The 14,902-nt window shown below is 35.6% G+C and overlaps 1 protein-coding gene and 3 non-coding genes across 5 annotated transcripts; all 4 read left to right on the top strand.

The window, feature by feature from the left end:
* Positions 1 to 23: 23 nt before the first annotated feature.
* Positions 24 to 13,978, top strand: RPS12 (ribosomal protein S12). Of its 2 annotated transcripts, none has more exons than XM_074309806.1 (6): positions 24 to 101; positions 243 to 293; positions 595 to 711; positions 2,254 to 2,356; positions 2,727 to 2,828; positions 13,847 to 13,978. In XM_074309806.1, the coding sequence occupies exons 2-6, from the start codon at positions 280 to 282 to the stop codon at positions 13,922 to 13,924; spliced, it is 414 nt and encodes a 137-aa protein (XP_074165907.1). In that variant the 5' UTR covers positions 24 to 101; positions 243 to 279; the 3' UTR covers positions 13,925 to 13,978. The 2 variants fall into 2 exon arrangements, with proteins under 2 accessions (XP_074165907.1, XP_074165908.1); XM_074309807.1 differs by lacking the exon at positions 13,847 to 13,978 and adding an exon at positions 3,413 to 3,502.
* Positions 1,170 to 1,242, top strand: LOC141542019 (small nucleolar RNA SNORD101). Its single transcript, XR_012482025.1, has one exon. It is a non-coding gene; the product is annotated as a small nucleolar RNA SNORD101 (small nucleolar RNA).
* LOC141542079 (small nucleolar RNA SNORD100) lies at positions 2,574 to 2,657 on the top strand. The gene has a single exon (XR_012482083.1). It is a non-coding gene; the product is annotated as a small nucleolar RNA SNORD100 (small nucleolar RNA).
* LOC141542061 (small nucleolar RNA SNORA33) lies at positions 3,107 to 3,237 on the top strand. The gene has a single exon (XR_012482065.1). It is a non-coding gene; the product is annotated as a small nucleolar RNA SNORA33 (small nucleolar RNA).
* Positions 13,979 to 14,902: the final 924 nt, after the last annotated feature.

The raw sequence follows: 14,902 nt of genomic DNA, 5'->3' as shown, positions 1-14,902 counted from the left end.
GCGCAGGAAGGGGTCCTAAGCCCTTTAAATTCTTTCGGGCGGGGAGGAAGGTCCTCTTTCCCTGTCGCCGCTGAGTCGAGCGGGAGGCTGAGGCTCCCGGGGTGAGTGTTGATGACGGCTGCGCGCGTTCGAAAGTTAAATTCTTAACTCTTTTACACGAGCTAGGGGCTTCTGGGGTGGGCGTGAGCTCCTATTGGCTTCTTACTTGACGTGCTTGTTCTTTTTTTTCAATGTTATTTCAGTGTTTTCAAGATTTAGCTTCACCCGTGAACCGCTGCCATGGCCGAGGAAGGGTAAGCGCGGGGGTTGTGGGGGAGGGGTGAGCCTTAAGGGAGAGGAATCCTCTGGAGATGTGTAACCTTTATTCGGCCGCTCCTGCGGCGCGGCCACGTGCGCACCTCGGCCTGGGGGTTTGGCGCCTCTTTTAGACTCCCATCTTCTGTCTAGTTTACTCCGCAGGTGGGGAAAGCAGAGCTGCTTGCTCCTTCCCATTTCCCCAACTTGGGGCACTTGCAGACCCAAGCCTCTTTCACGTGGCTGGCCACTTTGGTGGACTAAAGCGAGCAGTCTTTTGATGATATACTTTGATTACAGCATTGCTGCTGGAGGTGTAATGGACGTTAACACTGCTCTACAAGAAGTGCTGAAGACCGCACTCATCCACGATGGATTAGCTCGTGGAATTCGTGAAGCTGCCAAAGCCTTGGACAAGTAGGTCTTGAGATTTTAGTTTTCTTAAAAGACTTATTTTAAGTGATCTATGTACCTGCCCTCACAAAATGAAATATCTTTGGTAACGAGCTCAAGATTGCCAGCTTCTAAGTGTTAAAAAATCACATATGTTGCAGTTTTCATTAATCACCGTTTAAATTATATTTTACTGGAAAGTAGTTTGTTGTACTTTTAATGATTTGGGGTTCGGGAAACTTGCTTCATAAGTCTGGAAAGATTTTCCAATTAGAAATGTCCTGATAACGATTTTGTAAAGGTTTAGTAGAAACATTTTAAGTAGTGATAAGTTCTCCTAATTGAGTATATATGTGTAAATGGTAACATTGTTTGAAATATACCAGCAGTTTTTTATTTTGACTAAATTTTGCTTTTTACATTTTTGTAAAATTAGGAATGAAAATTAGTTCCAATAAATTTTTGCTTTGAAAATCTACAGTGTTTGAATGATGACTTTGATTGTCGGATACCCCTTCACTCTATTTATGAGTGATAAAAAACAGTCTGACAAACCTGTAGCCAGTGTATTCTAAATGAGAAAAGTCAATGAGGTGTGTCGGTTTTTTTTTTTTTTTAATAACATGCCTTTGGCAGACTGCTAAAAACCTGTGCCCTTGCCTTGGAAATTGGAAGTGCAAAAAAATAGCATGAGATACTGACAAGTTATATTGAAGTACATTTATAAAATTTCAAGGACTACAGCTTAAATGCTATTCTAATTATCTGACACCATAAAAATTTCTTTATTCTCTCAAACTCAATTTTGTATTTCAGGACAAACCAAAATAGCCACTTTTTACTTGGTACAACTGACCAAGTAATCAACAATTAACTTTGATAAGAGCTATTTAAAATATACTTATTGGGTCTAGTTGAAAGAGTTTTTTTTTCAAGACTAGTTACGTTGGCAAAGTATGCATGTGTTAAAAAAACTACCTAATTTGGTTTTAAAAATTGTAAGTTTTGAAAGCTTTCTAAAATGGATGAATTTCAAGTCAGTTCAATTCACTTTGGTATAGACTGAACAGTTCAATCCAATGGAAACATCGACTGGATGTACTTCAGCAGTACCTGTCATGAATCCCTTTCAACCTTAGCACCTTGGGAATGCTGCTGCACAATTTAAAAATGGATTCTAATTCGATGTCTGATCCAGCAACAGGTAACAACCCTCTATATCTAGTGGTTGATCCTATGTTGATTCACAAAAGCTGATACAAGCTAAAGCTTTCAGAGTGCATGCTTTGTTGATTGCCCATAAGCTTTCAGAGCTCTTTGGTAACAACTAAATAGCAGAAATATAAAACTTTGGTTAGGAAAACACATCAGGATACCAAAATGCCAGACTTAAGACCACTATATTGGGTTGATCTGCTGGGTATTTTATGGTAGTATCATGCTGTTCATTGCCAATGTAGCCAGTACAAACAGGAAAAAAAAACTTTCAACATTAAACTAATGTGTATGTAAGCCTGATGTTTATAAAAACGTGCTAGACTGTAACAATAATTTTGTGTCTTTTAGGCGCCAAGCCCATCTTTGTGTTCTTGCTTCCAACTGTGATGAACCTATGTATGTAAAGTTGGTTGAGGCCCTGTGTGCTGAACACCAAATCAACTTGATCAAGGTGAGTTTCTTAAATGATAATTTCTAATTATAAGAATGAATATAAGTTGCTATTGACTGCAACTTAAGGAAGAATCACATGCTTCAATTTGCTTTTTTTAAGATCTTAGCAAACCGTTTGTAAACAGGATTGCATGTACTTTTTTTATATTACTGAAGATAGATGAATGAGACAGGAAAAAATATTGGTTGGAGTTAATGGGTTCTGTTTTGAAACTGCTGTACATGATGATAACTTGGCTCCCTCTACTGAGAATGTTGAAGAGAACAGCCATGTCACCCAATATTTCTGAGCATACGGCAGCTTACTTAACTTTTTTGATTTTGTTGTGCCTGTATAGTGCCATCTTCAACATTTTTTTTTTAAACAGGTTGATGACAACAAGAAGCTGGGTGAATGGGTAGGCCTCTGTAAAATTGATAGAGAGGGAAAACCCCGAAAAGTGGTTGGCTGCAGTTGCGTGGTTGTTAAGGTGAGTTTAAATATTGAATATTTTATAATATCGTATAGTATTAAATATTATATATTTAAATACTCATTCTGGTTATCAATTCAGTAAATGGCTTTAGACCAGTAAGGTTAAAAAATAATTTGCCTCTTGTTATAATGTGAGGAGTGTAAATATGGGGAAAAAAGGTTTTGGGCCTTAATTTGATGTTTTAAATGGGATTTTTTTTTAATGGCAATAATTAACCTTTTTCCCCTTCAAGTGTCTTTTTAGAATCTGAAAAAAATGCTATGAATTCCTAAAAGCCAGTGTAATTAATTACATCTGGATTACCTGAATGTGTTTTTCAGAAGTAAAATGCTGGCAATAGTACAGCCATGGTACGAGCCTCAATGACAAAGGTCCTTGAGGTCCCTGAAATGTGGCTACATTTTCATTCCATGATATTTTTATGGAATTTGAAAGGATGTCTTTTGCTTTGTATAGCTGCTTTGTGTATTCCTGAAATTCTGTTCTTACTGCTTAGCAATTCACTAAGGTTAGTGTTGTGAAATGTGAGTTCAAAAATGCTGTTCATAAATTTAAAAGTGCTCCTTAATTTCTTTTAGGACTATGGCAAGGAATCTCAGGCCAAAGATGTCATCGAAGAATATTTTAAATGCAAGAAATGAATAAATAAAAGCTTTGGTCTAATTTGATTTGTTGTATTAGCTGTTATTTTGGATAATATCTAATACTTTGCCTAAAAATAGTTATATTAGTATATCTGTCATTTTTAGGAAAAGAACTTGGTGCAAATCAGATTTTTACTTATATGTATATGGGGGTACATTGTGACAGTTGCCTAGGACATTTGACTTGTTAAATGTGGATTTGTGTTAGCTGTTCATCTAGATTAAAGTAGATTCAGGGGAACCTACACTATTTTAAAAACCTGTTTTGATTTTGAAATTGTGCTCTCTTGCACTTTGTGAATCTTTGCCATATCTTCCAAGTTGTGGAAAAAATTATTTTAATCCAATAATAGCTGTGGACAAATCAAATTTCTATTTCATGCAATGGGAGAAAGCTTTGTAAACATGTAATTTATTACTTCTGCAAAGGGGTTCTTCTGACAGCTGCAGTTTGGGGCCTGCCACACATGGTCCTTGCATAACTTGACCTCTTTTCCATTCTGCCAGTTTGAGTGTCAAACTTATATGAAGTCACAAAGTAAATTTTACTGGCCTCAAGAGTAGTAGTATTTGTATTTAGATTAACACCTTGCATCCTGTTTTCTCAAAAATGCATTCTAACCCTAACCCTAAATGCCTGAGCTCTTTTTGTAAATAAAACCAACATCAAAAACTATGCCCCACTCCTAAAAGGGAAAGCAAACCCAACTGAAAAGATCTTTCTAAGGAGAGGAAGACCTTTAATTCCTCTGCTTAGGGAGCAGACAGACTGGGATATCTTGAAGACGAAGCACACTATAATGGTCCCTTTTTAATCTTCTGGTATTCTACACCCAAATCTTTCCAGTCGTCAACAATCACTATGGATGAAATAGGTAGAACGGTTTGGAATGGAATGATTTGAAAAGAAAGTGGAAAGATGGGTACTACTAATCAACCTTATGGCCTCTGCTCCAGCCCTAATTGTTAATATTGGAACTGTAGGTCTGGGTCATGACAACTACTCACTTCATGTGGTTTTTCAAACTACATTTTAGGCACTGAAGGAAGGGATTCAGAAACTTGTCAGTGAAGAGGGAGAGGTAGATCGGTTTGGAACATGACAAGTAGAGAAGGCTCAGGGAAAGGTGGAGAAAGGAATACATTCCAGACATGGGTGAACTGCAAAACAAGGTAGATAGGAGTTATAGAATATTATACTTGGATAACAGACTAGTTTTTAAGAGAATGCATATTTTGAGATTGGAAAGAAGCAGGGGTCAGGTCATGGGAGCATGTCTAGGAATTTTAATTCAAACACTTGTGAATTGCTACCTGGCAGGACTTGTACTGTGAAAAATCATGCATGCAGATTAGTATATGCAAAGTTTGAAAAACCGGTTACCAAAAGTTTTGGTATACTAGCAAATCTTAGTAAAACAATTAAGCCTAAAAAGTTATTGGTGTTTAAAACTAAGATTTTTGGGACACTTTGTATTGATACTATAGTATTAATATTTGGGCTCTATGTACCTGCAAGGTTCACCTCTTTGGTTCTTTGGCATCCTGAGGAATTTGTTTTCTCTGCCATTGCTTTAAGCCCCTATCAGTTCTGAACCCTGTTAGTACAGTGACTAACATCCCTGTTCCATTAAAACATGGAACTTTTACAAAAGCTGTAATAACAAATGTACAAATGTCTTTTATAACACTTGAGAAAAATACGTACCCCTTAGATCTCAGGTGGATAGGAAGTGGTGTGCAGCTGGAACTGTCATTTTTACAAAACATTGGTATACTGAAGTTTGTATGGCCTATTGGCTTCAGGACTCTGAGTCTCAAGCCCACTCCATGTTCTGGCTGCAACATCTGGCCTAGATTCCTAGACTTTTGTGGCTTATTTTCCTAGCCTTTAACCTTCCATAGTTGGAGTTTTCTTTTCCTAGAAAACAAAAGGTCAAGGAGGTAATGGGGGGGCATATTACTTTGCTGAAGAATCTTATAATCCCCTTATCTCCCATGGTCTTGTGAGGTAAGTGTGAGTTGTGATGGAAGTGGAATCACATCACCTCCCAGAGGTTAAGGCAGCCAAAAAAAAAAAAATTGGTGCTTTTGAAGACAATTTCATTTACTGAGCTAATGGAAAAAATCTTCAACCATGTTGTTGACCTACCAAGATCAGTAATTGACTATATGGTGTACTTGCTTCATATATCATCACAGCTCTAAAAATAGCTCCGTATTCTCTACCCAGACTGATGAAGTCAGCCTTGCTGAAATCAAGTAAACTCGACATCCTGGTCCATCTAATAATCTAGTAGAGGAAAGAATGCTGGACCAGAATTCAAAAGACCTGTGTTCAAATTTTGCTTCCTGTTTTTATAGCTGTAATCACAAATGTGATCAAGCCTCAAGCAAATCTTTTAGGATTTGTTTTTAATAATTTTTTTGAAAATTTTGGAGGTTATCAGAATGACTGACTTGTCCAAGAGTCCCACAGCAAGAGTTTGAATTTGAGCTCTTGACTCCAGGGTCAGTGTTTTATCCACTGAGCCACCTAGCTCTTAAAAGTCTTAAAAAGTCTTGGGATCTTCAACCTCCATTCATGGAGGGAAGCAAAAATCACATGCTGGAAATCAGTACTTAAAATTCTAATACTTCACAAAGGAAAGGAGATTATTCTAGCATGTCTTCAAAGAAATTTATTTTTACATGAAAAGGCAATTTTTAACATTAATTTTTTATAATTTTTGACTTTGATATTGCCTCCCTTCTCCCCTCTTACCTCCTTGAGAAGGCAAATGCTTTGATATAGATTATACATGTTCAATCAAGTAAAACATTTTCATATTAGCCATATCATGACTTCTAAAAGTGAACTTCAGTCTTTAATAATCATTGCTTCCTTTTCTAAGTGATGTCTGATTTTAACCATATACTCTACAGTTCTAGGGATTGAAATCTAGCACATTGGCCTACAGTTTTTAGAACTGACCTTTTCCTGCTACTGATTAGATATTTCACATTTCACCTATAATGAACACTGTCTATACCAATTGTGATCCAAACCAGCCCACTCCTCTTTTGCTGGTGCTGTAAATGGAGAAGACTACTTTAAATGGCTCCTAAAGCCACTTCCTTCTTGGCCTAGGAAAGCCTAAATCCACAAAGTTGCTGATCAGTAATCTTATTGTAAAACAAATAAAAGCAACTGCTCTATCCCTTGCCTTGTAGAACATTAAAACTGGGTAGAGATAAGACTTGTTTCATCTGCCTTCCCCAACAGTCTTTAGGCTTTGAAGAAAGACAGAGGAGGAGATCTTATGGTCAAGTTATTCCTTCACTATAACCAGAGTTCTAGCTCAGCAGCCCATTGAAAGACTTCATTATCACACCCTGCAACCATCTGATAATATGACTTAAGCTGCTAAGGACATTTGTGCATCTTCTGAAAAGGGAAAAGTCCATTCATTGACTACAATGTTGACAGTGCTTTAAAAGATTATCATTTACGGGGGCAGCTAGGTGGCAGCTAGGTGGCTAGGTAGGCAGTGGATAGAGCACCAGCCTTGAATTCAGGAAGACCCGAGTTCAAATCTGATCTCAGATACTTAACACTTCCTAGCTGTGTGACCCTGAACAAGTCAGTTAACCCCAGCCTCAAAAAGTTGTAGCATGCACAATAACCACAGCCCTGTAAAACCTTCATAGACAAGTTAAACCAGATTGAGGATAATCAGCATACCTCAAAACCATCAGTGATTTAAGGGGGATGTTAACCCAAGCACAAGGAAACTTGAAGTAGGAGGACAAATTGTTCCAATGGACCATGAAGGTGGCTGAAGTAAGTACTGTGAAGTGCATAGAATTTAGTCATTATTAGACATTATTATTAGACATTGAAGATGCCAAGATCATCCACTGAATTCCTATCATCTTGACTTTTTGTCTTGCCACTGGACTTGGATGATTAGAAGGAGAATGTGACTAACAACTATGTTCGTCTTTGCCTCATTTAAATCTGATTTCATTGGGAAGTTAAGATATCACTCCATGAACATTGGTGATCTTAAAAAATGAAGGGCAAGCAACAACTAAGGGATGTTATGTATATTTTCTTTTCCTCTTTTTATAGATGTAGGCTTATCTCAGATAATATTGATCTAGATTACATTGTCAAAATTCCGTTTTTGAGAATCTCATACTCTAACAAATTTCTCTCATACCATGGAAACATCCTTTCCTTTATACATTTTTATCTCCCCCTAAAATTTACTTTGAAATACATTTCTTTCCCCTGTGTATTTCACGAAATCTATTAATAAAAAAACAAGTTCTCAAAATTGATCAATGGGCAGCTTGGTAATGCAATGGTTAAAGTGTTAGTCCTGGAGTCATTCATCTTCTTGAGTTCTAATTTGGCTTCAGACACTTGGTAGCTGTGTGACATTGTGCAAGCCACTTACCCGTTTGCCTCAGTTCCCTTATCTGTAAATGTGCTGGAGAAGGAAATGGCAAATTACTCCAGTAACTGCCAAGAAAAACCTAGCGTCAGACATGACCGGAAAGTAACAAAGTCAACCAATCAACAGAAATAAAAGCCAGCTTCTTAGCCTCATTTTGAGTCTTTTATTATTGTTTTACTCTTTTTTTTTTTTTTTTTTTTTTTTCTTTTTTGTGAGTAGAACACTATTGGAGAATGAAATTCGGTTGCTATGGAATAAGGTTTCTTCTGCATTTTAAAATTCAGTCAATATATCAAGTATTTACTAAGCACCTAGTATATACTCCCAGAAAGGCAGCAAGGTGGTACAGTGAATAAAGTACAGGGCCTGTCATTTTTCTGAGTTAAAACCTGCCCTTAGGCACTTACTAGCTGGGTGACCTAGGCAAGTCACTTTGTTCTCAATGAGCTGGAGAAGACTATGGAGTCATGAAGAATCAGAGAAACAACTGAATGTACTAGGCATTGTGTCACATGCTAGGAATATAAGTGTAATGAATGAAGCAATCCCTACATGAGCTAGTATTCTGTCTAGGAGAAATATGTATCTTTGTATTTATAAGTAATATACATTTAAAATGTTCAATAGAATAGTTAGAAGCTGAAGGATTAATGAAGCCTTCCTTAGAAAGTTGTGCTTGAGTTGTCTCCTCTTCCCTTGCCTTTTTTTTGGGGGGGTGGGGTTTGGGCTTAAATGATTGCCCAGGCTCACACAGTAAATTTTGAGTGTCTGAGACTGGATTTGAACTCCTGATTTCAAGGAATCCACTGCATTATCTAGTCTTCCGTTGAGCTGAATTTTGAAGGAAAAGAATCCTATGAAATGGAGATGAGGAAGGTATGTATTCCAGTCATTGAAGTGCAAAGGCTTTAGAGACAGATGAAGGGTTTTGTTTTGAGGAATAAAGAAAAGGACAATTTGATTGGATCAGAGATTGCTGAAAAGAGAAATAAGGTTCAAATTAGGCTGGAAAGATGGGTTTGGGCAAGGTGATAAAGGGGTTTTTAAAAGGTCACCAGAGGAGTTTATATTTCAGAGCAATAGGAAATCATAGGAGAAAAGGAGTAACATGGCTGATCTTGCTTAAGGAAAGTTACTTTGGCGGTGTGGGGAAGGTAGACTGAAGTGGCAAGCAAATTGAGGTAGAGACCCAGTAAGCTATTGCAATAACTAACTGAGAGATGATAGAGTTCTGAATAAAAGTTGTACTTATGTAAATAGGGAGGAAGGTTCTTCACTCATTCAAATTTCTTTGTAAGACTACCTCCATCCCCCAAATATTAATGTTTTGCAAGATGGATAGATGTAAATTAGACCATTGTTCTTTGAAGGGACATAATTTGTTTTTAAAAGATAGGAGCTAAATCCTGAGCTGTGAAATCTAGTAACAACTGAATGGTGAGATTTTTTTTAAAAAAGGAATTGTTGGGGCAGTTAAGGTGGTACAATGGATAGAGCACTAGCCCAGAAGTCATGGAGGACCGGAATTCAAATGTGGCTCCTTAACACTTCCTGGCAATGTGACCCTAGACAAGTCACTTAACTCCAATTGGCTCAGCAAAAAAAAAAAAAAATGAATTTGTTTTTGAAATATGGATTGGACCAGATAGTCTTTTCCAACTTGAAAATTATTTGACTTATCAACTGTTTTTGGCATGTTTTTTAGACTCTTTTTAAAAAATATGTACTTAAATATCAACAAACATAAATATTCCAATATATACAAAGAACAAAAATGGATTAAATATGAAACTGAAATTTTGCATACAAGTTGTATTAAAAAAAAAATAAATGTGTGTGTGTGTGTGTGTGTGTGTGTGTGTGTGTGTGTGTGTGTTAAATTGAAAGAGCATTATCAGAACTATCCCTTTTCAATTGTGCTTCCTTGTGTTTTTTTTTTTTCACTTCTAGGTCTTTTCATTAAAAAATAAAAAAAGGAATCCTTGACATTTTTTATTTTGTACAATTTTTTTAAATTTCTGAAGCTCTCTACTCCACTCAATGAGCCATTTATAACAATAAAAAATTAAAAAAAATAGAAAGAGGAAGGAAAAAAAATCAGTGAAATTAACCGAAACATTTACCAAATTTCACATTGTTTGCTGTGATCACATTCACAGTTCTCTATGTCTGAAGGGAAGGTCTTGTATCTTCTCTTTGTGGCAATTTTAGTACTTCTAGTTACATAGTGTATACTTTAGATTTTTTTCCAACCATTTATATTTTGAAGTCATTATTTTTCTTCTGCTTCATTTTACATTACTGTGTAAGTCTTCCTATGTCTTTTTGGATTGCTAATTTTTTAGTTGAAGCCTTCTACTTTAAAAAGGTAGATGGACAATCTTTGAAGAATTTTGTTTAGCCTAGCTTCTTGCTATAAAGAGTAAAATGTGAAATGCAAACATTTCTGTAAGGCTTTCTAATCAAAGTGGAATTTATTATTTAAATTAAAAATCTTGGAGAGTAGAAAAGTAGATAGAAAATTAATTTTTAATTGCTCTTTCCTCCTGTGGCAGATATTAATGGAAATCTCAGTTGTAACACATTTGGAGTTGCTATAATTACTAGATTAAGAGCAAGAAAGAAAAAAATGTGTTTCTAAGTTATATGTGTGTCAGTAGGGATATGGGGGGAGGGAGGCAGGGCAGCTAGATGATACAGTGGGCTGAAGTTGGAAGACTCAGCTTCCTAAATTCAAATCTGGCCTCAGATACTTATTAGCTGTGTGACCCTGGGCAAGTCTCATATTTGCCTCAGTTTCTTTATCTGTAAAATGAACTGGAGAAGGAAATAGGAAAATCCTAAATGAGGTCACAAAGGATTGGAAATAGCTCCACAATCACAAGTTTTGTTTTTGTTTTTTTTTTTTTTCTCTAGAATTGATGACTAAATATGTGTCACTAGCAAAATCTAAATTTTGACACTATTTTGAATATCCATTAATAATAGTCATTAGAAATTATTTAGCTATCTTAAAATCTTAATCCTGTATTGGTGTCAGAAGATCTGTAATTAAATCCTATTTCTGATCTTTGACCCTGAGTAAAGGACTAATTCTCTAGGCCAAGTAAGTTTTCTTGTTAGAAGAATTCAGGGATTGGACTTGATAACCATTGACTTTTTTTCCAACTCTAAATTTATTATCCTGTGAAATAATATTTAAAATTTTATTGCTGGAATTTCCTAACTCATTACTTGAGGAGCAATTCTATTTGACGTTAATATAGGAAAGGCAAAAGTTTATCTAGTGCTTTGTAAAACATCACCTAGAACTGGAACTGTCATATCACAATATTAATGAGAAATTGTAGCATATTCCTGGATAATGAAGAAAAGTTTTGTTGATGATCATGAAGTACTGGTCCTGATATGTTGATTGTGGATTCAGAACCTTTTCCATTAACTACGTTGGGAACTATGTTGGGAACTTCATTGGAATACTTTGAAGATCAAAAGACCACAGAACAGGCTAATTCTAGAAAGTGGATTCCTCCTACTCCCAACTCCTTTTCTAATGAGGAGATAATGGATTTGATCAAAATTTCTATCAGGAAGTGAGGATGATCATTTCTTACTTAAAGCATCATCATTCTCTCCCTCTCTTAACCCTTTAATATATATATTATATATTACATATATATATTAAAGTCATGTCTCCCTGGCAGGGAAAACTAATCTTTCCAATTGGGACTCTCTTGGAGTGGGATGGTGCCAAGCTGTCTTAATTTCCCTCTACTTCAACTTCACCCTTGGGAATTGGGTGGAGCAATATATATCCCATCACAATCTGGGGTATATAACACTAAGAGCCTGAAAAAATAATTTTAAAAGCCATTTTGAGCCCTGGGAGCACTAAAGAGCATGTGAAATCAGGGAAACTATTTTTACACTGCTATAACTCCTCTTTGAAGCCCATTTATTGAGACATATGCCAACAGTACTGTATTTTAGGAGTGAGGTGAATAAAACCTTATACAATTACAGTATTTGTCTCTCTATTTTCCTTTCCCTCAACCTAACTACACCTAAGTAAAATTTACCAATGGATATAAAACTCCTGTTTATACCTGGTTGGCTTGTTAGAGCAATACCCTTTAAAAGGACTGTGGTGCTTCACATTACTGCCATACCAGGTTAAAAGGAACAATGTGCATATATATATATTTTAAATGTGTGGGATCAATAGGAGGGAAAAGAAAATATTAATGTGCAAATTAATTCAAAATTGAAACTTGGTTTTTAGACTTGATGTTTAATAATTTTCATGGGTCAACAACTATATTGCCTAGTGGGGAAAACTGTCTTGCTGAAAGGTTTCAGTGTATACTGTTACACTATTTTTATATTACTAAAGAGTAATCATTTGAATAAAAGTTAAAGAAAAACTGTCCTCTTTTCCATTTTACCTAGATCAAGTAAACTTCAATTTAATGTGTTATTGGATATACAAACCCAAAGAGTGGTGTAATCTTTGCTTGCAAGGAACTCATATTTTTTTGAGGTCAAGATTTCATTTGTGAAGTTTCTATCCAGAAATGTTTTCCATTAAATAAATCATGACGCTATTATGATGTCAGTGCATTATTATATATGCTGAAGTAAAGAGAGGTCTTTAGAACAAAATAAAGCATGCTTGTGAGAATAAACTAAATAATTTATGGGAAGTACTGTAGGTCTTTCATGGAGTGCTGAATACTATATTGGTATAATTGCCATTGTTATTTTAGCTTATTATTGAAAATTAAAGTAAGTTGTACTCAAAGTGGCGTAGTATATTAATTGGTTTATAAGCCAGTAGTCTGTTTTTGAAGGAAATAGCATGCAGGGGTTCTCAAACTACGGCCTGCGGACCACATGCAGCCCGCTGAGAACATTTATGCTATAGGGCCTGCCAGGTTATGGCAAATGGGCTGAGGGGCGGAGACAGAGTATGAGCTTTTGTGTGTTTACTATAGTCCGGCCCTGTCACAGTGAACTGGCCCCCTATTTAAAAAGTTTGAGGACCACTGAGAGATAGTCTTGGAGTTAGGTAGGTTCACATCTCTCCTTTGACTCTTTCTAGCTATGAATCTTTGTCTTCTCTTTTGTAAAATGGGGATAATGTCTGATATTCTTGTGAAGCTCAAAGGAGATAATGTAGTTAAATTCATAAAATAAATTCATATTTTTGTCATTAATGCATTACTTGGGATGGATGTCTAGAATATTCACCTACATAGTTCCTTACCAATAATTTATGGTTAATAATCATTTCTTAAGTTGAATAAAATTTACAAGAAGTCTAACTTGCTTTCAAGTTGAAAGAATGCATTATCATTGGGAATATGAGAAGGAACAAGGTTAATATTTTAGAGTCAAGTAATTTTTCTTTTTTTTTAAAGGATGAAATTAATCCTCATAAGTTCATTCTTATGAAAAAGATAACAACCTTTCATTTTTATCCAAAAATACCTTTAAAGAATTGGAAACATGAGGACAGTGGGGAAAAAATGCCAATGTTCTAAGAAACAGATTTCTCTGAAATCTGTGTATGCTATCAATCAAGAGCTGACCTCATCTCTCATATTAAGTACTTTATGCTTTGGCAAGCTACATATATTCTCCATAAAATGATATTTTATTGGAGTGAAAAATGTCAATGATGTTTTTCCTTTATGGCCAAACCACAGAATAGTGGTTGTAATGCTTTAGATTTTACCTCATGCATCAAAGTAAAAGATTATTCCATTCTATCTGTGCTAATTTTGAGGTATTTTCTTGTTCAGGTATCAATTCTTATTCAGAAATTGCATCATTCAATTTGGATGTGATATTTTATAGCTTTTGTTTAAAGAAGGAAAAAATACTCAATAGTAACATAATTTTTACTTTTATATTCAAATAGGAAATTATCAAATGGACTCAAATCAAGCAAGAAAGTTGGCCTCCAGTGATGTACCCAAAAGAGATTTGTGCTGTTTAAAATAAATATGGGAGACTTGGATAAAGATAGAAATGACACAGATGAAGAAAAAGCTATCATATTAGATATTAGTCAAGATTAAAAAGAAAAGATTAGAACATTGGAAAGATCACATCTAATGGAGATAAATACGGTCTTAATTCTTGGATTAAAACAACTTTCAATTATAAAAGTATAAGTTGTGAGAGACATGGCTAGAAAGCAATTCATCTGAAAAAGATATAGGGGTCTTGGAGGAAAACAAGCTCATTATGACTGCAAGCTCAAGTTATATCAATGTGACAGTCAAGAAGCTTAAATTACATTGAGTCAGGGCGTCCAAGACTAGGAGAAAACAGTACACTGTACTTTGCCCTGGATCGTTATTATTTTCAGTTTTGAATGCCATGTTTTATAAAGAACAATGATATGATGGAAAGCAGTCATCCAGAGGAGGGCAACCAGCATGATTGAAAACTGCAAGTGTGAGAATCATTTGAAGGAATGGGGGATATTTAACTTGGAGAAGAAAAGAGTTAAGGAGGATGATATCATTATCTTGAAATATTGGAAAGATTGTCACGTGGAAGAGGGAATAAAAAGACTTTCTTGGTTTAGTCCCAGCTGGCATAACAAGGAATGATGGATAGAATGGGCACAGAAGCAAATTGAGGTCTGAGAGCAGAAAGTACAGTTCCCAATAATTAAAACTATCCCTAAGCAAAATAGGTTGCTTCAGGAGATAGAGGAATTTTCTCTAAGTGGATTTTTTGGGGGGGGAGGGGCAAAAACTCAATTTACTAATTGTTGGGAAGTGTTCACATGGACTCTGAAGTTCTTCCTAATGCTGAGAATCTATGATTAAGTGAAACAATTTGTTATTTGAATAATAAAAAAAAAAAATTAGCTGGTGCTGTACTTAGCAGATCTCTAAGGTTCTTTCCAGCTGTAAAATTCCATGATTTTATGATTTCTGTGGAGGAGTAAACCTCATGACTT

This window comes from Sminthopsis crassicaudata, chromosome 4 (assembly GCF_048593235.1).
Source record: "Sminthopsis crassicaudata isolate SCR6 chromosome 4, ASM4859323v1, whole genome shotgun sequence".
NCBI lineage: Eukaryota > Metazoa > Chordata > Mammalia > Dasyuromorphia > Dasyuridae > Sminthopsis > Sminthopsis crassicaudata.
Note: the sequence above shows the minus strand (reverse complement) of the source record. Positions and strands in the feature narration are given on the sequence as shown.